The sequence below is a fragment of the Pinus tabuliformis genome, chromosome 9 (assembly GCF_031772625.1).
Source record: "Pinus tabuliformis cultivar Carrire ecotype Pingquan chromosome 9, CPIR1, whole genome shotgun sequence".
Classification (NCBI taxonomy): domain Eukaryota; kingdom Viridiplantae; phylum Streptophyta; class Pinopsida; order Pinales; family Pinaceae; genus Pinus; species Pinus tabuliformis.
This window is the reverse complement of record NC_142307.1, coordinates 513,637,402-513,659,953: the sequence shown is the minus strand read 5'-3', so window position 1 is coordinate 513,659,953 and position 22,552 is coordinate 513,637,402. Positions and strand designations below refer to the sequence as shown.

General features: G+C 39.6%; 1 protein-coding gene across 2 annotated transcripts in view; it reads left to right on the top strand.

Annotated features, from left to right (window-relative positions):
- The window catches only part of CLPP5 (nuclear encoded CLP protease 5), a 112,079-nt gene that overhangs the window by 50,921 nt on the left and 38,606 nt on the right, over window positions 1-22,552 (top strand). Inside the window, exons 2-4 of one of the 2 annotated variants that reach the window (XM_089439960.1) lie at window positions 6,564-6,680; window positions 6,812-6,929; window positions 7,082-7,174. In XM_089439960.1, the coding sequence (XP_089296086.1) occupies window positions 6,564-6,680; window positions 6,812-6,929; window positions 7,082-7,174 (328 nt within the window). Of the gene's footprint in view, window positions 1-6,554; window positions 6,681-6,811; window positions 6,930-7,081; window positions 7,175-22,552 lie in introns of both variants that reach the window. The other variant, XM_089439959.1, reaches the window with a different exon arrangement.

The following is a 22,552-nucleotide window of genomic DNA, read 5'->3' as shown; positions in this document are numbered from 1 at the left end:
CTAATGGATGAGTATCAGGCTATGGGTGAAAATGCCTCATCGTAGTCTATCCCCTCAACCTAAGAGAACTTTTTGGCCACAAATCTAGTCTTGCACTTCTCCACACTCCCATCAACTTTGTGTTTGATCTTATATACCCAACGTGAACCAACCATTGATTTCCAACTGGTCTTTAGACTATTTCCCAAATGTCATTCATCATGATGAAGGAATACTCCACCATGGCAGCTCACCATACTTGTTGAGAGGCTGCCTCCATGTAACAAGAAGGCTATGAGTGTATCAACTCAGTGATTAGTGCCATGTACCTTGTGTATCTCTCACTTTTACTTTGTCTGAATGTGGAGCTTGGGGCTCGAACTCTTTCTTGCGCCTCCCTGATCAACTGATCTGCCCACTTGGAACATCCTCTCCTTGAACTAGGAGTCATTGGTTGAGTGGGCCCCACTCGCTCTATTCTCTCCTCCCATTCCTGCGCTATCTCCTCATCTGCGTGCTACTTGGCTTGCCCAATAATTGGCTGTGATGAAGTCTGAGGAGCTGGCTGAGCCTCCTGCTTGGGATACTGCTGCTCCTTCTGTGTTGCACACTGCTTATGCTCCAAGGACTTCCTGAGAGCCCTTTCCTCCTCAAAATGCACATCACGCCTGATCATTGTCTTTCCTTCATATGCCTTAGATGTATCACTGTAGCCTACAAAAATGACCTTCTCTGTTGTGGTCTCCAACTTCATCTGGTTATTAGAAGGCACATGGCAACAAACAAGACTGCCAAAAATCCAAAAGCGAGACACATCAAGCTTCTTGCCTATGAAAGCCTTCTTTAGTATGACTCTGCCTAGTACCCTATATGGGCTCGTGTTCTGCAAAAGGTTGCAATGTTGCATGCCTCTGCCCAATGAAACATTGGCAGCCCCTGTTCATGCAACATGGCCGTAAACACTCCAACAATGCTTCGGTTCTTGCGCTCAACCACCCCATTTTGTTGATGATTATAAGGTGCGGTGAGCTCCCTCCTAATTCCCTCCTTCGCACACAAGTCCTTGAAAGCGTTGGGCATACACTCCCCACTATTATCGAACCTCAGTGCCTTGATCTTTCTACTGGTTTTGTTCTCCACCAAGGCTTTGAACTCCACGAACTTCGAGAAGACTTCATCTTTCTTCTTCATGAAAAAGATCCAAGTCTTTCTCGAGTGGTCATCAATAAAGGTAACATAATGTCTATATCCCATAAAGGATGGAGAGGAAAATGGTCCACAAACATCTGAATGAGCTGGCTCCAAGATGTTCTTGGTCTTGTCGTCGCTATTGGAGAAGGATGTCTTGGCATACTTGCTAAGTGTGAAACCTTTGCACATGTCATGCTTGTCTATGCTGTACTATGGCAACCTTGTGGCAGTTTGCCTGAGAATCTCCAATGCTGCTTGGTGTAAGTGACCCGTATGCCTATGCCAAAGCTCCCCAAGGTCACGACTTTGCTCACTAACTCCTCTGCTTCTCAAGGCTGCTACTGTCTCAAACTAAAGCTTGTAGAGGTTCTTCACCATAACTCCAATCTACTTAGTGTTGAATTTTGTAGCTATGGTCGGTCTTGATAATTAATATTTTATTCTTGATGTATTTGTAAATAATGTAAAACATGTTCTTCATGCTATTCCGTCAAAAAGAAAAATATTGAGGCATGTTCTTCATGACCTTTTGAAAAGAGAAAATTTGAATTTTTGAAATTGAAATTTTGGCTCCAAAAAAAATCAAGTAGGCTCCCCTCTAGTGGAGTTGGCCCCTGTAAAGAGGCACCCATTTGACATCAAAAGATGACTGTATATATGTGTGTGTCATTTGACCTCCTCAAAAAGCACAATTCAGATCACACTTAAGAAGATTTTTTGTTCATTCTAGCGAAGTAGGCTAGAAGAATGAATAGCTTGATGATCTCTTTCTCTTATTTGTCTTCCTTCGTATGATATCATCTTGTGTTGCTCTTCGCACGTGTGAAACAATAGGGCTGAGCTGCTACAAAGTTGCAACATCGAACTTCAAAGGCAAGGAAGTTGCAGGACCAAATTCTTCTGAGGCTAGGTTGCAGGACTGAATCTCCAAGGAAAGGCAGCAGATCAAAACAAGTTTGTGGAGAAGATTGTTGACTTGACTTGAGTGAAGCATGTTGAAGAAAAGTGTAACTAGGTTCGGTATTTGTCAATGTAATTTCGATCTTTGTGCTTGTTAAGAAAAAGAAATATTATTTTTATAAAATTATATGAATGAGTTTCTTGCTCATTCCATAGGTCTAGGAAAGGCAAAGAGTCAAGATTATGTTAAAGAGCTCTTTATAAGCATTTATGTAAGGTACATGGGTCAACCTAGTGTCAAGAAGCCCTCCAAGACAAGCACCATTCTTCAACAAAGAAGACTACAAGAAAAACGATGAAGAGAACATCATGCCGGCCTACAAAAATGAATTAAACAACTAAAAGATGACATGTCAGCTCATATAAATGACACAATGCTTCACTTGTTCAAGTCGGCTAAAAAATGGAGGCATAACCACTATATATACCCAGTTAGGGTCAACACAAAAATGAAGTACAAAACTTGCATTTTCTGAGATGATTTGGTGAAGAACAAGGACTAGAATCCACATTACAGGAAGGTATCAATTCAGACTCATCTACAAGCTCAGATAAGGATAGAGACTCGAATTCACCATGACTGTTGGATGGTTACAGGATGGGATCATCACAGTTAGGATAACAAATAGTGAAGCAATTACAGATGTATACCACAAAAGTATAAGTCGTGGCATGGGTGAAAGGAAGAAAGTCTCAGATCTCTGTTTCAGAATACAACCATAATCTCGACATCCCTTATGAACAATTCTCACAAAGACATACACTATCTCAGCATACAAATTGTTTTAGTGCAATTCTCTATCAACATATTTTACATAGTCATGATCATAAATTCTTCGAAGATAAGGTCATAATGAAGAACGATATGATGACCTTGTAGATACAGTGAAGATCTCTATGGAAATGCAGCGATGATGTTCTCAGTAAGTGTAGCAGTGATCTAAATGAAGGAGCGCTCATGATGCAACAATGATCTAGATGAAGAAGCAATTTTGGTACAACTATGATGATAATCTCAATAGTGACTTCAAAGAGGATTGGTGTCTTGGTCTTGGAGTGGCATAGTATGTCAAGGGTCAAGGTCTTGGTATTCGTCAATTAGAATCTCTATAAGAAGAATTTTGTGCTTGTTTTCCTCTCCAAGAGGGAGAGGCTTTATCTTGTGTTCTTGTCTCTTTGTTTCAGTAGCAGTTTGATGAAGCAAACACACACACTAATAATAAGAAGAAGATCAAGCTAAGATAAATTGTAAAAGCACTTCACAAATTGTTATCAAGTCTAGAAGAATCCTACTAATACTAATTGCCCTAGATTCTTCAACAAAGCATGACTAGGTTTGACCTAGCTACATTGTTGGTTTGTTTGATCTTGTATTTGACTGATGTATCTCTGTTGAACTTGATAATTTCTCTAAGGAAAAGGTTGCTGAATTTTCCCCCCATGTGGGTTTTCTTTGGGTAAATGCTTGTCTCTTGTGCTTGGCTATCTCTATTGTCATTTATGTTTCTACTGTTGAGATCTTATGTGTAATTGCTTTATGATGAATGCAAATGAAAAAGATTGATGGAAGAAATCGTAAGAAGTAATTATCAGATAAGAAGATCACCAACAATCAACACTTAGCTGCTCTGGAGTTGGAAGGGATAACCTCATAACCCTTGTTCTCCAAGGTTGAGACCAGAACAAGGTTTTTCTTCAACCCTAGAACGTAGAGGACATCTTTGAGGTAGAGAGGGTTCCCGAAATCCCTCTCAAACTTCACTGTACGGTTTGTACCCACGCCCTTGGCTAGGTACCTGCCATCTTCTCCTAATTCTATGTAAACTGCATGTCCTTTCAGTCAACTAGCCGAAATACTCGTTGTTCCTGGTCATGTGACAGGAGGCTCCACTGTCAACATACCGCACACTGCTAGCCACTGAGCTTGCCATGCAAGCTATGATAGAGTACTCCCTTGCAAAGTGGGATGTGAACTCCTCCACCTTTGTTGACGTTGCCACTTGGTCCTTCTTGGACCCTTTCTTCCTAGTTGGACACTTTGTAGAGTAGCGCCCAAACTAATGACAAGAGAAGCATTTTATCTTGCTGAGATGTTTCTTCTTCTTCTCACCCTTGAATCTGGACTTGACCCCTCCTGCGCGTTTCTTGCCCTTGGCCTTGCTCCCTTTGCCAGCTCTCTTCCTTAGTTTTGACATGAGACTCAGATCTAGTCTGCTTTCGAATCTCCTCTTGGATGCCCAATCACTCCATAGCCACTCCCAATGTAGAAGCTTCTCTTTGGCACTCACTATATTAGTGAAGTTTTACCATGACTTGGAAAAGCCCAACACTGCAAAACTGACAAGGTCTATGTTTGAGACTGTCTCCCAAATACAGCTAGCTCATTCCTCACTTAGGTTAATCTGGTGAGATATGAGACCACAGACTTAGACTTGTCACTTCGCCATCCCAATGTTTTTGAGTTTGTCTCTGAGTACCAGCTTCCTGGCCTCACTTGAACCCTGGTACAGCCCTATGATAGCTGCCCACATAGCCGGAGCTGTCTTCTTACTGGACATATGAGGTATGATAGGATCCTTGACTCCTTCAAGGATAATTCTTCTGGACTTTTCGTATTTCTTATTGTTCCGAGCTAGCTCTTGAGGGTCTGTTGGTTGGGCTGGGGGACTGTCCAGAAACTCCCAAACTCCTTTATCCAACACTACAATCCCCTCTCTCCAAGAACAAAAATTTGAGGTCCCATCAAGGCAGTCCTCAAATCCCAGCCCCAAATATGCCATACTGTTGTTCGATCTGATGATAGACCCTAGTACAGAGCTGTTGGAGAAAAAAGACCCTTGTGCGGAGCTCTTTCTGAAACCCTTGTGCAGGTTCTCACTGATAAACCGTGCCTTCTCTGCCTTTAACCTGCTCCTGAGGAAATAAACATGTTTTTCTGGTCTTCAATCAGAGATCAACTCTGCTACCATGCTAGTTTTTCTTGAAACCCATAACCTAAACACTGAATATCTAAAGCAAAGCAACTGAAACTGAAACTTTAACTTAAATCCAATGTTATGCTGAGTTTCCTAACTTGCATGCACAGCGGAAAAACTGAAGACAAGTACACCACAAAAAAATCAATACACCAAAAATTTACACTGGAAACCCCAACTCCGTGGAAAACCTGCAAACTTGTGTGTTCTTATTATGCTTCAACGATTTACAATATTCAGAAAATGATTTCAAAGAGGAGGGAAGACATCCCTTCACTCTGCAGATCCCTCTACACAAATTGATCTGCACTCTTTTCCCTCTCGACCTCACTGCATGCACACTGTACAGAAATCATACAAGTCTTTATGGCCTGAATACGACCCCTATGCACTGCTGGAATTGGCCTGGCTGAAGATGAATGCTAGCTGGAAGGTTCTGATGTTGTTTGGCCTCCCTTTCTTGCCCTAGCCGCGCTGAACTGTAAACCCTAGGTGCTGAACTGAACACACAAGTTGTCTGGTGCATAATGAGCCAAGTCTGTGCCCTTTCGCCCTATGAAGTTGACCTGGTCCCACCCCTTCCATGAAGGGCTGAGATTAGATATTGATGGATGGTTGAGATCACTTCAATTTTTGAATATGGGAAAAATAAGTTTTCCCAAATCAAATAATGAGATAAAGTGTGAAACTGTGCCTTCGTCCACCTGTGGGCCCCCCTGCTAAGTTTAGTGCACCTCTAAACTTGGCTGAACCCTTCCTCTAACTCCATTCAACACATTAACCCAAGGAACTCATCTAAAAACTTCTCCAAATCAGCCCAAGAAAATCAGCACAAAATTTTCAAATTGCTCAAAATGATTAGTGTGAGTTTCATTTTGGCAATCAGTGGCAGTTGGCAACAATATGTATTTGAAATTTCTCTTCATGCACATGATGCACGCCGTAATTATACAAGTGGATTTACATCGAAAAAGAGAACCTTGATCTGCATCAATCGGGTAGCCCAAAATTATTATTGCTCCCGTGTTGTTGATCCAATGCGTTCATTACCATCCATACTTTGTGAGGATTTTTATCAATTATTTTGTAGGTTTGGAGTTGTAGATTTGGCTGTTAAACTACAGAGATTTGTTTGCTTGTTTCTTTTGATCTCTATTAATATTTTTGTCTCATTACATATTAGGATCATAAAGTACAGCTGGTAAAACCAAATAAAATATAACCATTTTATACTTTTATTTTTCAGTGAGGCCCTTCACTTTCTTTTGCCATGTTTACTTTCAAATTTTATTTGTAGTTGTAAGGCTCTATCCCTGCAACTATTTTTGGGTTCAGTTGGAGTTGTAGATCTAAGTTTGTGACTTAACAAGATAGCATTGTCAAGTAAAATGTATGACTTCTTGTTTACTGCTTCTTTCTTTGTCACTTTTAAGATTTGTTATATGACAGTCACTGCAGAAAACTTAGATCAGTTTGCAATGCTACGAACAACTACTATTCTTCCTCCTCCAGCATACAATCAGAAGGTTTTTGGTCTCCAGAGTCCACTGTGTCTAGTGGTATATGGTCAATAAGGTTGGACCACTTCTACTTATTAATGTTATAATGATATTGTGCTTCTGCCACTATTTTCATAGAGAATCATGGCCAAAAAGTATTTTGAACTGTGACAATCATTCAAATTTAATAGATGCAACTGAAAGCAGGAATGATCTGGAGGTACCTTCTTCATTATATTGTGGCACTTATGCGCAAGGGGGGCAAGGTCCTCCTCCTATGATGCAGGAACGTTTCCAGAGTGTTATTACCCAGCTTTTTCAACATGTAAAATTCTTATCTCTTGTATTCTTCTGTTTTTATGATCTTTGCTTGCATTGTGTATTTTTGTGTTTAGTAGTTCTTGGTTTAAAGAAGTTCAGAAATATGGATCACAAATTGATGATCAAAATTATTAAGCCTTGAAAATTTACTTCCAGAGAATAATTCGTTGTGGTGGAGCTGTGGATGATGACATGGCAAATCTCATTGTTGCTCAACTTCTGTATCTTGATGCATCGGATCCCAATAGGGTTTGTTCTTGTCCCTCACTTCAGTGTTCTCATAATTTTAAATGTTCTCATTGAAGTCATTAGTTTTAATGCTTGAGATATTTATGGAGTTTGGACAATGATTAGGTGATTATGTTTTCAATTTGTTGCATATATGTGTGTATACACATTTATGCTTAGGGATAGGATGTCATGGGGTAAACTATTATATAAGGGCAACTAAAATTTTCAAACTTTGTTAATGTCTTCAGTGTTCCTGGTGAAAGCTTTAGCCTTAATGCTAGGGGTATATATGGAGAGGTTGGACAGCGATTAGGTGATCACATTTTCGATTTGCTGCATATATCTTTATACACATTTATGCTTATGACTTAGGACGAGAATTTCATGGGGTAGCCTCTTGTGTGCAAGGGTGACTATCACACTTTTTTAATCAGTTAGGTCAAGATGTCTTAGGACTAGTAGAGCAAGATGCAGAGTAAATGATATGACTACCTAAAACCAAAGTAAATTATTTTTCACTAATGATTAAAACATGTTATTAGAACTTGAAACTACAACAGGTAACAATAGCAAAAAAGATACGTAAAAAAGTGCCTATGACTGATGCTCTATATAAGATAAAAAGCTAATGATATGATAACAGATAATAGCAGGGTAAAACCTAGACTGAGTAATTTCTCGACAGTGCAGTAAAGCTGCCGTGGAGAGGAAGATAAAGGGAGCAAGTTATGACTTTCGTGCATAAAAGAGAAAAAAACAAATGACATGATGATAGACAATAGTGGTGTTAAACCTAGACTGGGTAAAGTCTTGACAGTGCAGTAAAGCTGCCCTGCAGTGCAAGATACAGATAGAGAGATGAAACTGGAGAAAGCATGCCAACCAAATCATGAGCAGAAAGTTGAAGTCATTGATACTGAGCCTGATACTCTAGGAAGCCAATTGGGCTATAAGGGAGGAAGTTGGGATCTCCTGTGTGGGGATCCCATAACAATTGGGGTCTACAAACCCCCGAAGAGGGAAAAATTTCAGTGATGCACTCCTGTCTATGAAATTTATGCGAGTCATGGTATGATCAACTCCTCGATGTTGAGTACTGAAGCTAACTTGATGAGCTGATTGTGGGGTATATTTAATAAGGGGGCATGTTTTTACGAGTCTGCTATTTTCTTATCTTCAAAATCCACATGATACTTGATGTAGAAATTTCATGCTCATTATTGATGGTCTTTTAGGTAAAAGCATGTTCTTCGTGCTTCTAGGGTTTGTTAGGTCTTAGGATTTATTGTCATGAGTTAAAGGAGTCAACATCATGTTTCTAAGACCCTTCCAGGGAATTTGTAATTGTAAAAAGAATTATTATTTTGAGCCTAGAAAGTCCTGGAATCTCGAAGAGTACGCGCTGGCCCTGCGATCCTCAAGTCGGCCTAAAGGAGGGAATTCAAGAGCTACAAGGTCGAAATTGCTGGACAAAGTTGCAAGTCAAGTCGTAGTGCTGTCGCTGGCAGGTCGAATTTGCAGTGTGTAGCAGTTTGGTGCAGATTCAAGGACTTGAGGAAGGGTTGACTTGGTACTAGAAGAAGGACTTGGTCTAGGGATTGGGTCTTTGTATCTCATTTGAAGTAGATTCTAAGAAGATAAGAGTTTTTGGGTTTCCCCTTGTGGAGGGATTTTGCGTTGGTTGAGAGCTTACATCTGTGTCCTCTTTTGTTGTTGCTGTGTCTTGATATTGTTTGATGAAAAGATTAACTAAAAGAAAATAAAGAAGATAACTAAGATTCACAAACAAGTATCAAGGTCAAAGAAAATAAGTTTAATAAGTTGCCACTTTACATTTTCTAACATGGTTTCAGAGCTAAGGTGAGCAAGGAAGGTAGTCGGAAGGACACTAGAAAGAACTGTTGACCAAGGGATAGAAAACTCTCAAAGCCTAAAAGAAGAAGATTGTCTCTTGAAGGGTTTTGACATTAAAGAAGAACAAGAATCTCGCAAGAAGGGTGTCGATCTTGCAAGAAGAAGTCTACTTGGTTGCATCAATCTTGGAAGCTGTTCTAGGAAACATCCTTGAAGGAAATCTCCTCAAGGATCTTGAAGACATCAAGAAGGATGGAGATATCATCATCAAGAAGAATCGTGGTATTCAAGTAAGTATCACACTATTTCATAATGGCTGAATCTTCAAGTCATGTAAGTTATTTCTGCAAGGAGAGTAGTAAACTCATCGAGGCATCAAATTATCTGGAATGGAAGAAGAGGATTGACTTGATACTAACATAACAAGAAGTGTGGAATATGTCACTGGGCAAATTACTAAAACTAGCAAAGAAAGGGCACAAGAACTAGCAAAGTACAAGAAAGGGGAAGTGAGGCCACAAAGGATCATAATTGAATCAATTAATGATTCTCCAGTTCCATTTGCGGCAAATTTAAAGACTTCCAAGGCAATGTATGACAAGCTAGTGAATTTGTATTTTGTAAGTACAACAGGTTAGAAAATGTCTTTGCATAATAAGCTATATAGAATGAAGAAATTAAAAGATGAGGATATGGCATCCTTCCTCATGGGAGTCTCTCAACTAAGAGACCATTTACAAGGACTTGGGGTACCAATCACTGATTCAGAGGTGACCATATGTGTTATAAATGCATTGCCACTAGAATGGAGCAACTTTGCAACAAGTATCTACTCCAAGAAGTATTCGATTCCCTTCGATGAATTGTGGGCACAATGCATACTGGAAGAATCAAGGGTCAAGGTCAAGGATGACATTGGATCAGATGAGTAGTCTCAAGCCTTTCTAGCTCGAGTCAAGAAGATGAAGAAAGGTTGGAAAGTCCAAGAAGAAAGATATGTCAAAGGTGCAATGCTTCAAGTGCAGTGAGTTTGGACACTACAAGAGGGATTGTCCAAATCAACAGAACAATAAGAGAAAGGATAGAAGTGAAGCTCATGTAGCCGAAGCAATGGGAGAACCTGAGAAGAAGGCAAAGAAGGAAGAAGTGAAGGATCTCTACTACTGAAAGAAGGTTCATTGAATTCTCGGTTCCTTTTCTTTTAAGATAATATGTTTTGCATAAGCATCATAGGATAGAAACATATGATAGTAGCATGTCTGGAATTTACATGCTTAAGCTGCTTAGTAGAAATCATCTAGGATATAATGTTAGACCATTTTGCATATTGTTCATCCAAGATACTATATAGCATTATGTTAGAAGTTGTCATCTTGCTAAAATGAATCATAGTGATCTGGGAAGGTCCATCATTTTGGAAAGTCCTTGGAAACAGTATCATGACAAGAATAGTATGTATTCTATGAAATGTGGAAGGATACTGGCAAAAATGGATGAAGTATTGCAATGGGTCAAGATACACACTTTTTGTGAGATATATGGATATCTAGATGATTGGATGAAAGCAGAGGAATGTATGTTGAAAAGTAAACTTTAGATAAGATTCATATGTGCAAGAATCTTATGAAATGAAGTTGATTATAAAGATATGCTTAAGTACTAACGATGCTGGAAAAGAATAGAATGTCTCTGACTTAAGAATGTATAGAATATTAGGACTATCTCTAGAATATGTAATATGATAATTAAACATCCAAGTATAATCTTCAGAAGAAAAGTTGTAACTTGGTAATCAAGTTCAATCCTTGGGCACTTTGATGCATGAAGTAAACAAGTGGAGATGGTCAATGTGGATGTTGATGGTATGAGAAGCTCACCATGGTGAGGTAAGTCTATTTCATTTATGGTTTGGTTATCTGGTTAACATTATTGGCTACCGGGAAAAGAATATTGCAAGAATACGTGATGATAGTTGAGAGCTCAATGTCTGGTACCTTGCAATTGTAAAGTCAAGATGAATCCATCTTGGGAGTGAAAGGGTAGTTGTACAAGAAGATAACCTGAAGGTCAAGGAAGATCACTTTCATGATCAGATTGAAGAGTGGGAAGGCTCAATGCACTACATTCATGATTGAAGAAGAAAGTGATGAGCAAGTAAGATGACCGAGATCCTGTCACAAGAACGAAAGAGTGGAAATGGATCCATGATACCTCGGAAGAAAACAAGTGATGCAAAAGAAAGAGGGAGCCACATGGCTATGAAGATCAAGTAGTTGATACTCTCATGAAGACAAGCAGTAAGGCTTGTGAAATCTGTAAGGAAGTAATTTCCTCTAGTTTGAGAGGGAGCAGAAGGAGTCTTCGTGAATAAGGAGCAAGGTTCTAGTCTCAAGATGAAGGGAGAATAGGGATGTACTCTTTGGTTGAGAGGAAGTGATGTTGGAGCATTCTCCTTTTTAGGTGATGAAGAGAGAATGACAGAGGATTGGATAAGCATTTGTGGTTTCCTTGAGGATATAACATCCAAGAAAGGAATGGTACCAACACTCTTTGTACCAACACTCTTTGAGGATGGGATAGGAATCCAAAAGAAGTCTGCTCGAAGAGGGACTGGTATTCTTTGAGGACTCAGGTATGGAGATCCAAGATAAGAATAGTCCTAAAAGGAAATACGTTGTGGACATCTAGATGGGGTATGTACCTTGGAGAGGTAGTGTGGTATCACACATAAAGCCTCCCAACATAATGCTCTTGATTAAAGAACTTGTCTAGTTAGGCCTCAGGGACATTGTTGGTCATCATGATGATGCTTACAACATGGCTTATCAATCCGACTCTTCTTGAGAACTCTTCAATTTGAGATATGATGTTGTATTGGTTGTACAATTATGAATACCTCCCTAGTTAAGAGGGAGTGTTGAGAAATGTAACTAGTTTCGGTGTTCATAATTGTTGTACTCATTTCAATATCTATCCTATGTAACAAACAAGAAAAATAAAAGAAAAATTATTATTATTAAAACATGAGTTTCATGCTCATTATTGATGGATTTTTATGTAAAAGCCTGTTCTTCGTGCTTCTAGGGTTTGTTAGGTCTTAAGATTTATTGTCATGAGTCAAAGGAGTCAACATTTTTATAAGACTCTTCCGGGAAATTTGTAATTGTATAAGAGAATTACTTTGAGTCTAGAAAGTCCTGTAATCTCCAAGAGTACAAGTTGGCCCTGGGATCCTCAAGTCGGCCTAAAGGAGGGAATTCAACCCCTTGAGAAGGCTATATAAAGAGCAGTTCAACTTTATTTGGAGACAACTCACAAGTTCGATATCTCAAGAAAGGTCAAGAAGGAGGACATATTTTCTTGGTTTTTGGGCTATATCTCTCACACATGCGGAAATCTAGGGTTTCTGGGCTGCAAGAAGAGGTTGAAGTTGCAAAACCGAATTGCAATAAGACAAAGTGCAACATCTTCTAGCTGGGAGGAAGGAATCTTTATCTATACTTCGCTGACCTTAGGAAGAGCTGTCTTGCACTTGGTAGGCCCTAGAAGGAGGTCGAGTTAGGGTTTCTTCCTGAGCTAGAAGGCCAAAATTGTAGGACGAAGTTGTAGATCGAGTAGCAGTGTTGTCGCTGGTAGGTCGAAGTTGCAGTGTGTAGCAGTTTGGTGCAGATTCAAGAAGGACTTGAGGAAGGGTTGACTTGATACTAGGAGGAGGACTTGGTCTAGGGATTGGGTCTTTGTATCTCATTTGAAGCAGATTCTAAGAAGAGAAGAGTTTCTGGATTTTCCCCTTGGAGGGTTTTTGCCCTAGCTTAGAGCCTACATCTGTGTCGTCTTTTGTTGTTGCTGTTTCTTGATATTGTTTGATGAAAAGATCTAAGTAAAAGAACATAAATAAGATAACTAAGATTCACCTTGATATAGAAGTCTCCTTTGATAAACTTTTCTGGGGTTGCGAATTCTCCCACTGAATCTGCGAACTCCCTTTGGAACTTGACTGTGTCCGAGTCTATGTAACCTTCTTCTTTCCCTTGGTCTGTAGGCTTTCATTTTAGCTTGTACAAACCATTCTCCTTACCTTCGGGAACCACTCCTTGGGTAGAGTTAGGACCACTGGGCTTAAGTATCACTTTTCCTTCTTGGAATATGACATCAAATCCCTTTGCCTTGATTGCTGAGATTGAAAGCATGCTGCACCTGAGCTTTGGTACCCAAAGTATATCTTGGATTTCCAACAATCCACCTGACTCCATCCTGAATAGTATAATCCCTGTTCCTTTGATTGCATGTTGACTCTTATCACCAATCTTCACATGCAACTTAGAGTCCCACTCAATTAGGCTCTCAAATACTTCTTGTGAACTAGTCATATCCTTTGACTCTCTGCTATCTATGAACCAAGCACCCTCACGAATGGTGCTCTTGTAGAAATGAGATATGAGAGAAAATTCCTCCTCAAACCTCTTGGTGAAATCATCCTCATCCATTGTAGCTACAACAACCATTTCCATCTGAGGCCTCTTCTCTTTCCGTCTTTTCTTCTTATATGGACACTTGCTTGCATAATGACCATACTCTTCACATTCAAAGCATTTCACTTAGCTTATAAATCCTTCTTCTTGTTGCCATTGTTGAACTTCCCTTTGCCCTTATTTAGCTTATTAGCAAGGGAATTGTTCTCTTCATCAGTCTTTTGCGAAAGCTTTGTCCTGAAGTTCCTCTTGGATAAAATTACCTCACAACTTGTTCTAATCTGGAAGTTCCTCTCGCGAGACGACTCTTTTGATGTGTGGCTTCTACTGATTTGAGAAGCCCTTTATCACAGTTCTCATCAACTCTGATTCTTCCATATCGTCCTCTATAGTTGCAAGCTCGTCATGAACTTGCATAATCCTTGTGAGATGCGAAGTCACGTTCTCTGAACTTCCCATCTTGATGTCCCTGAGTTTCTCCCTCAACACCATCTTTTGGCTTTTGTCCTTGTTTTGAAACAATGCTTTCAGAGTTTCCCACATGTCCCATGTAGTCTTTTTTCTTGCGAGATGAGGTATCAAGTGATCCTTGACTCCATCGAGAATGATCAACTTGGCTTTGGCCTCTACTAGGTTATATGGAGCCAAATCTACCGCCTCTGTTGGTTTTGCGACCTTGGTCTCGGCATGATTCCACATACCATTGTCCAACAACACTAGCTTGATCCCTTCCTTCCGTGAATTGTAGTTGGAAAACCCTTCCAGCCGATCCTCAAACCTAAGTCAGAAACCATCTTGACTAGCTGTCTTTCCTTCAACAAGATAAATTCAACTCCCTCTACTCCCTCTTAGAGTTGATCCCTGTGCACACTTCTGACCCAACTGCTCTAAAGCAGCTTTGATACCATGTGAGAAATCCACGCACCCCAGATCTTGTCTATGCCTTAGCTAGGTAACATGAACACACTAACAGTGCCCAACTTCAAAACAAATTGCACAATGGAAATATAACAACAATCAGATCAATAATAGTACACATCAGTTTAATGCCCAAATCTTGTTCCTTATCAGTCCTTTAATAAGAAAACCATATGCTCCCATACTAGGGATCATGGCCCTTTAGACTCTCCAATACAATGCCAAACTACAGGTCAATCCTTTGACCAATAACCCAGGGCTGAGGCCTTATCCCTTAGGGCTCTCATCTGCCCAAAAAGACAATTAACACATACAACTGTAATTCACCGAACTTGTATTTTAGCTCATGGTCCTTGGCAACCAGTCCTCCTGTAATCACTGTTGCAGCTGTATACAAATCCACTTTAGTAGCCCCTACATGTCCTCTGTAGCAGCCCCTTTCCTTTCTGTCAAGGTCATTGAACCAATTCCCAACAACCTCGGCCTGCTTCCTTATAGACTATGGCCTAAGTATAGGCGCTCAACCCCATGATCTAGGCGGCGGGCTTGCGGCCCTGCCTGTGGCCCTCCACTTCAGACCGTCGACCTTCACTTCTAGTTGCGACTTCTACTTGCCATTGTTGGATAGTCCACTCAGCCTCCTAAAACAGAATCCTTCGTGTGGTGCTGTTCTCCTTGATGCTGCGTCTTTTCTCTAAGGTCTGTGACCCTCTTGGAGGCTTCCCTCTACAGACAAGTGTGTCTACTTCCACATCTTGTGACTAGCCTATCCTTTGGCTGCTTATACTCGTCCTTAGGTCACTCTTAGAACCCCTTTGCCCATTAAGCTGTTGCCAACTCGAACTCAACCATTAATTAGAATATTAAATTGCTTTCCTTGGGTTCCCCACAGATTAAATAGAATATTAAATTTCCCACCCAAAGATGATTCACTAAATTCTGAAACAAAACTTTGCTCATCATGGAGGTGCTAGTTAATCCTTGAAGGCAACTCTCATCGATTGTGCAGCAGAATGGAGAAATGCTGCCAGTAATGGAGATTGATATAAGTAAGTTTGCCATTTATATTATTTATGAGCTGAAAGCTTCATTAATATGCGAGAAATGCTACACCAGTAATGGAGATTTATATAAGTTTTCCATTTATATTATTTATGAGCTGAAAGCTTCATTAATATGCTTGAGATGAAGTTCATGTCCATACCGTAGCCTTTTCTCGCAAGGCTAGTACAAACGACTATAGCTCTCCAAAACACTAGCTAAGGAAAATGAAGGAAATCCATAGCTCAACCAAAGAGCTCCAATGTTAAGCCCTAGATATTGAGCTATTACATTTTTGTTGTTATAGTAGTGTTGTCCTTATTGGTCTGCTGGACCCTTCATCTGTAATTATACTCTTTGTCTCCTATATATACCAAGGAGATCTAGTTTTAGTGAGCATCTTATTTTGTGCATTTGTAATATTGTGAAAGAAGGCTGCCCGCTTGAAGAGGCTTCTCATTCATTCTTTATCTAATTGTAAAAGTGTGGAGTTACTTCTCTTTATTTTTATGCTATTTGGCGTTTGTTGTTGAACATTGAGTTTCAGAGCGTGAGTTGTGTTTGGCTTCTTCAAACAGGTAATCTTGGTATTTTCATTATAAGTTTTTTTTAGGAAAGTTTTAGACTCTGAAATTTTTAGTAGCTTGAGGAGACATTGAAGTACCCATAGTCAAAGTTTCAAATTTTTCATTCGCTATACATCAAAAAAATATAGGCTATGTAAAATAGGGTTTTTTATTAGCTCTGAAATTAGTATCAAACGAGTCATTTTGGTATTTTTGTTGTAACTTTTTTTCTAGGACATTTTGAATAATGACATTTTTTGAAACACTAAGGAGATATAGTGAAGAACTCGTTGTAAAATTTTGATCTTTTGGTTTGTTATACTTTTACAAGTAAGCTGTGGAAGTTAGGGTTATTGGATGCTTTTGAAACTAGTCTCAAATAGATGTTTTTGATAAAATTGTCATTTTTGAAGCTAGAAAAATCCAAATTGAGAGCCTATTAGTATTGATTTTTCTTGAATTTCTAATATGATAATTACTTTCCAATGCTATCTTAATTTATTCATCTTATGTCACCTTCTTCATTAAGGAATTATAGATAGATAATCTCAACTACAATGCAATAATGACAGTATGATCATGAAGAGACAACCAACCACATGAGACACAAAATTTTACCTTCGGAAAACCCTAACTAGGGAAAAACCCAACAATCTTTTCTTAGGAGAAATTATTCAATTCAACAAAGGCTCAATCTGAGTTTTATAAAACAACCTGGGAATTCCTAGGGCTTGACCAGTCCTCCCATGAACAAACTTTTAGGGCTTGACCAACCATTCTTCCATGAATAACATTCTTCTTTCAGGGTCTTGGTCCTGAGGTTACAAGTCTTCTTCTAGGGATTCAACCCTCTTTCATCAATACAGAACAAAAATTCAGAACTTCAATGGCATAATATGAACTTCGGCCTCCTTGAAACAGCAGATACATTGGCCTTCCTGAAACACAGATCTTAGTTTCTTTGACTCACCATAAAACAAAGTCTTGGTCGGGATTTCTCCATACTGCAAAAAGATAAAACGAGGTCTCTGTTTCTGCCCAGAAGTCTTCTTCGTCACATATGTGAACAAACCTAACAAATTCTCCTCTTTGCAGGTGAATAAACCCAGAAATCTCCTCTTCGCATAAGTGAACCGAGCAGTAGATATGATCTGAATTGATTGATCTAATGAGGAAGGCCAAGGTGTATTTATAGTTGACTTGAGGTGCTCAAAGGGGCATGACTCTTAGCTGGGCAGACTTGGACTGGAGGAGCCAACTTGAGCAATATTTGAATTTTTAATTTTCCCTGCTTCTTTTTCTTCCATGGGCTGATTTGAATACAGACCATAGCTACCAAAATTCAACAGTTAGTTCCAGCGGAAAGAAGGCAAATCGTAGTAATTTGAGTCCAAATTTCAGAAGTAGATTTGAGACATTGGATGTCTGTTAGGCCTTACAAGTTTGCTATCTAGAAAGAGGCAAAAACAACAAGTTTTAAGAGAAGTTACCATAACTTTCTTTTGGCACATTGTATTTGGTGAAACTTATGGCGTTGTAGAGAAGACATATCAGGTCGTTACAGATCAAAATTTCAAATTCAATGGTGACTAAACTTTATAGATACTTAAAAACCAAGGTCGACAAACAAGACAATCTATAAACTAGGGTTTTTAAATGTATGTTAACTTCAAATTAGCATAACTTTTTATTGAAATATCTCTTTTGAGTGATTCTAAAATTGTGTTAAAGAGAAAAAGAGGAGTATTCTTATTTTCTCACATAACAAAGGGTTCTACAATTTTTTTTACTTTGGCTGAACTCTAGTGAACTCATAAATGACACTTGAAAGTGAAGACTTCGGGTAACATATATCCCTATTTAGGAACCAGTATAATGTAATGGGTCACATTGTGTTGAAGTCTGAAGAAGCTTGATTTGACACATTTGCAAGAATAAATAAAAAATGGAAAGGGATCAAAAGATGGAATAATTACAAAATTCCATGGAAGATAGTCTCTTATATAACCTAGATTGGAGGTTCCCTAAAGGTGATATTGTTGCACAAGGAAATCATGAAAATAGGGAAAACAAAATTGTTCAACCCCAATGACATATGGCTAAGATTTTAACATATGTGGAGAACTTGAAGATTGACTCCTAGAATCATGATTATTTATCATTCAAAGATCCACATCATTGGTGTTGAAAAATAGGTAGCTATGGTTGGTATTTTCATTGGCAATTAATGGAGAAAATTCAAATTATCAAGTTTGACCAAGTCGGCCCTAAAGAGGACAAGTTGGCCCCACATGTGAGAAAAGACGCCGCCAAAACCATATAGAAATAGAGGCTTGTTGGGTTTCATTTGGACACACATAATTTTACTCAATTCGATCTGAAATTGCAGATGTACAGCAACACTGTTGAAGGAGTCAAGGAGACTTATCTGTTCTGCATTTACCAGCATACATTCTTCTGTTTGACTTTCGTTGACTTGGGCCAATCTGCTTCTGTTTGATTGAGATTTTGACTATTGAAAGTGGCCGAAAATTGCAGCGATATGTTGACCATCTTTGACCGAAATTTCGCTCCAGTTCTGTCTCGTTGACTTGGGTTAACAGTAGCTTTGACTAAAGATTTCAGGAGTTTGTTGACTGAAATTCGGTGCTTTTGTAGCAGATCAGATTTTGACCAGAATTGACTCTTTCTCTCTCTTCGTTGACTGGTTTTGACTCGCCATATGTTAAGGTCAGATTTGGAATCTTGTTGGAATATTCTAATGTACTATTGATGAACATAATTTATCTTTCACAAGGAAAGATTGGTTGGGTTTTCCCCACGTGGGTTTTTCCTTGGCCGTGAGCCTAATTTTGTTGTCTTTTGTCCCTTGTTCTACTGTTCATTGTGATCTCTATTGCTCTATTGATGAAATTGAATGGTTGAAGTTTTTCATGTTTCGCTGCTTAATGATTGGAATGATAAAAGAAGACTGATTATATCTATTTTTTTTGTTGGTCAAAAAACATGCATTATATTATCATAGCAGAAATGTCAACAAAATACATCACCACTGCACCAAAATACAGTGTCACAAGCTTAAGAGCTAGCATAGGCCTTGCTCTAAACAGTAAGAAGCCTGAAAAGGAGCCAAGACAGCCGATGTCTTTGGTTATTGCCGGCACAAAAAGAGAAAACATACATATCTTGGAAATACACATTAAGGAGGGAGGTTGGGGGGGAAACGCAAGAGGTGCAGCAAAGAAAGCAACACATTCGTGTGTATGATAATCTATGTGTTCCACTCGAGTCTCCAAGGTGTGGAGATTGTTGTTTGTGCGTCGGAGCTGACGCTGGAGCCCTTCTACAACGTCCAGGGTCTCATTTTGCATATGTTGGAGGTCATTGATATAAGCAACCAATTCATTCCTATCATCATATCTCTGCGCCCTCAGTGTATCAATGTTGAGTTGGATGTTGTTCCATTGGGCTGCAATGGACTCCAAGGTGATCGAAGCTTCTACGTGGCCTAGGGAGCCACCTGGGGACATGGCTATGTTCGCATCGGAGTGGTGGCTCTCAGTGATCTCAGACTCTGAACTGGGCTTTCCAAGTGGCTGGTGTTCGTCCACACATGGGTCTGCTCCCCCTCTACGGGCATGCCCTCGTTGTCGAGGCATACAATCAACACCACCACAATCGGCCGCACCACCATGGGAGCGTGTTTCCTGCCTTGAGAAACACACCACACAATTCTGAATTGACTATACCGAATGAAATTGCACTTGTAGTACCAGAGTTGAAGAGCCCTAAGTCCCAAACACAAGCATCGTAACCACAACCTACAAAAAAGAAGGCACGCCCCTGGTCCCAGAGTCCACTGTGCATGAACCCATGGGAAACCACTTGTCCAAGGTACATTAAAAATCAATAGGATTATTGAGTCCGAGCCATCCACCTATGAAGAAGTAGCTGAGGATCAAGTTTGGAAAGATTTTATGATCGAAGAGTATCAATCTATAATGAAGAATGATGTTTAGGAAATCATGTCGAGCCTTGAAGGGAAGTCCATTGTGTCTTCAAAATGTATTTACTAAATCAAGCTTGCAATTGATGGAAGTGTTGAAAAGTACAAGGCAAGATTTGTGGCTCAAGGATTCTCCCAGAAAGAGGGAGAGGATTACAAAGACATGTTTGCTCCCATTGCCAGGTATGCATCTATTAGATCTATCATTGTTCTTGCTTCTGTTGCAAGTTGGAAGTTACATCAAATGGATGTCAACACTACTTTTCTGAATGAAGTCATTGCAATGGAAGTCTATATTGAGCAACCTCAAGTTTTTGAGGTCCATGATAGAGAAACACATGTTTGCAAATTGAAGAAAGCCTTGTATGGGCCGAAGTAGGCTTGTCGTGCATGGTACTTCCATATTGATGGCTATTTACTAAGTCTTGGTTTCAAGAAGAGCAATGATGATTTGAACCTGTACTTCAAAGTTGTTGAAGGCGAGCCCTTGATGTTGCTGTTGTATGTAGATGATTTGTTTCTAACAAGGGTTGAAGTTCTAATCGTCTAGCGTAAGAGGGAGCTGGCTTCTGAATTCGAGATGAAGGATCTTGGTGTCATGCATTATTATTTGGGATTGGAATTTTGGCAAAAGCTTGATGGAATCTTTGTTGGCCAAGGAAAATACACTATTTAGATCCTTCAAAGGTTTGGCATGACGGATTGCAAGTCCATGGACACTTCTATGGTGACGAATTTGAAGAAGATATGGGACTGTGACTTTGATTTGATTGATCTCTATATGTATTGCAAATTGATTAGCTCGTTGAAGTATTTTGTGAACGCCATGCCCAATATTTGTTATGTTGTGAAACGTTGAGCCAATTTTTGGTTGACCCCCAACATGTGCATTGGATTGCAATGAAACATACACTGAGATATTGGCGTGGTACAATTGAATATGGTTTGAGATATGCCTCTAATGGTGAATGGCAATTGCATGGATTCACTGATGCTGATTGGGATGGAAGCTCTGATGATAGAAAAAGCACTTCTATATTTTGTATTTTGTTTTGGCTTGGGCTTCGCTATGATTTCTTGGTCTAGTAGAAAGCAAACTTTTGTTGCTTTTAGTACAACTGAAGTTGAGTATATAGCTACATATTTAGCCTATTGTGAAGCTGTGTGGCTTTGAAAACAATTTTTTGGTTTGTTTAATCAGGTGTTGGAATCAACCATTATATATTGTGATAATCAAAGTTGTGCGAAGATTTATGAGAATTCGGTGTTCCATGACATGTTGAAGCACATTGAAATCAAATATCATTACATTCAGAATATTGTTCAGAGGGGCGCTGTGAGGCTCGAGTATGTCCCTACTGATGAATAGGTTGCTGATGTGTTGACAAAGCCATTGTCTCGGATGAAGTTTGCTTATTTCAGAGAGTAACTTGGAGTTGTTGAGAACCCCTCTTTGAGAGAGAGCGAGCACCGATTGTACATCATATGATTGACAATCTTCCTTACGCTGTGTGTTGAGAGGCCTATGGATTGGTCGTGAAGATTGTCACTCCCTTAGGCAGTGGTCTAAGAGACTAGTGAGTCTGGTTGTGGAGGTTGGTTCCGAGGCATTGAGTTTGTCATCTTTCCCCTAGGCTGTGTGCTGAGAGACCTATGGATTGGTTGGGGACATTGATCTTGAGTTCTCTCCCTTAGGCTATGGGCCGAGAGACCTTGTTTATGGTTGACGATTGAGATAGGGAGTCCTCCCTTATGCTGTGAGCTGAGAGACCTTGTTTGTGGTTGGGGAGATGTACCCTGTGCATATGATTGATTTGGCCTCGTTGATTGATCCAACATGTTGTGGTGGAAATTCAACAATTTGTACGTCGCAGGATATGCATCTGTTAGGGAAATTATATCTATTGCCTCAAAGATGGGATGGAGGATTTCGTCAAATGGATGTGATGACTGCCTTCCTCAATGGGGTAATTGAGGAAGAGGTGTATATTGAGCAATTTGAGGGATTTGAGATGCATGGGAGGGAGTCCCATGTATGTAGATTGAAAAGGCCTTATACAGACTGAAGCAGGCATCTTGTGCATGTGACTCTAGGATTGATGGGTACCTACTTGGATTGGGGTTGGCTAAGAGTGAGGTGGACTCCAACTTTTGCTACGTACTTGTTGATGGTGAGCTGCTTATCTTGGTAATGTATGTTGATGATCTATTTCTGACAAGATCAAAGAGGCTCATAGGGACATGCAATGAGGACCTTGCTTTAGAGTTTGAGATGAAGGATATTGGATTGATGGACTAATTTTTGAGATTGAAGGTGTGGCAAGAATCAAGAGAGATTTTCCTATGGTAGGGCAAGTACGCAATTGAGATCTTGAAAGGGATTCATGATGGAAGATTACACAATGATGTCTACACCCACGATTACCAACTTGAGGAAGCTTAATGCTTCTTAGAGTGAGTTGGTGGATCCCACATTGAAATTGATTGGGTCATTGATATATTTGGTCAATACTAGGATGGATACATGTTTTGCTATCGA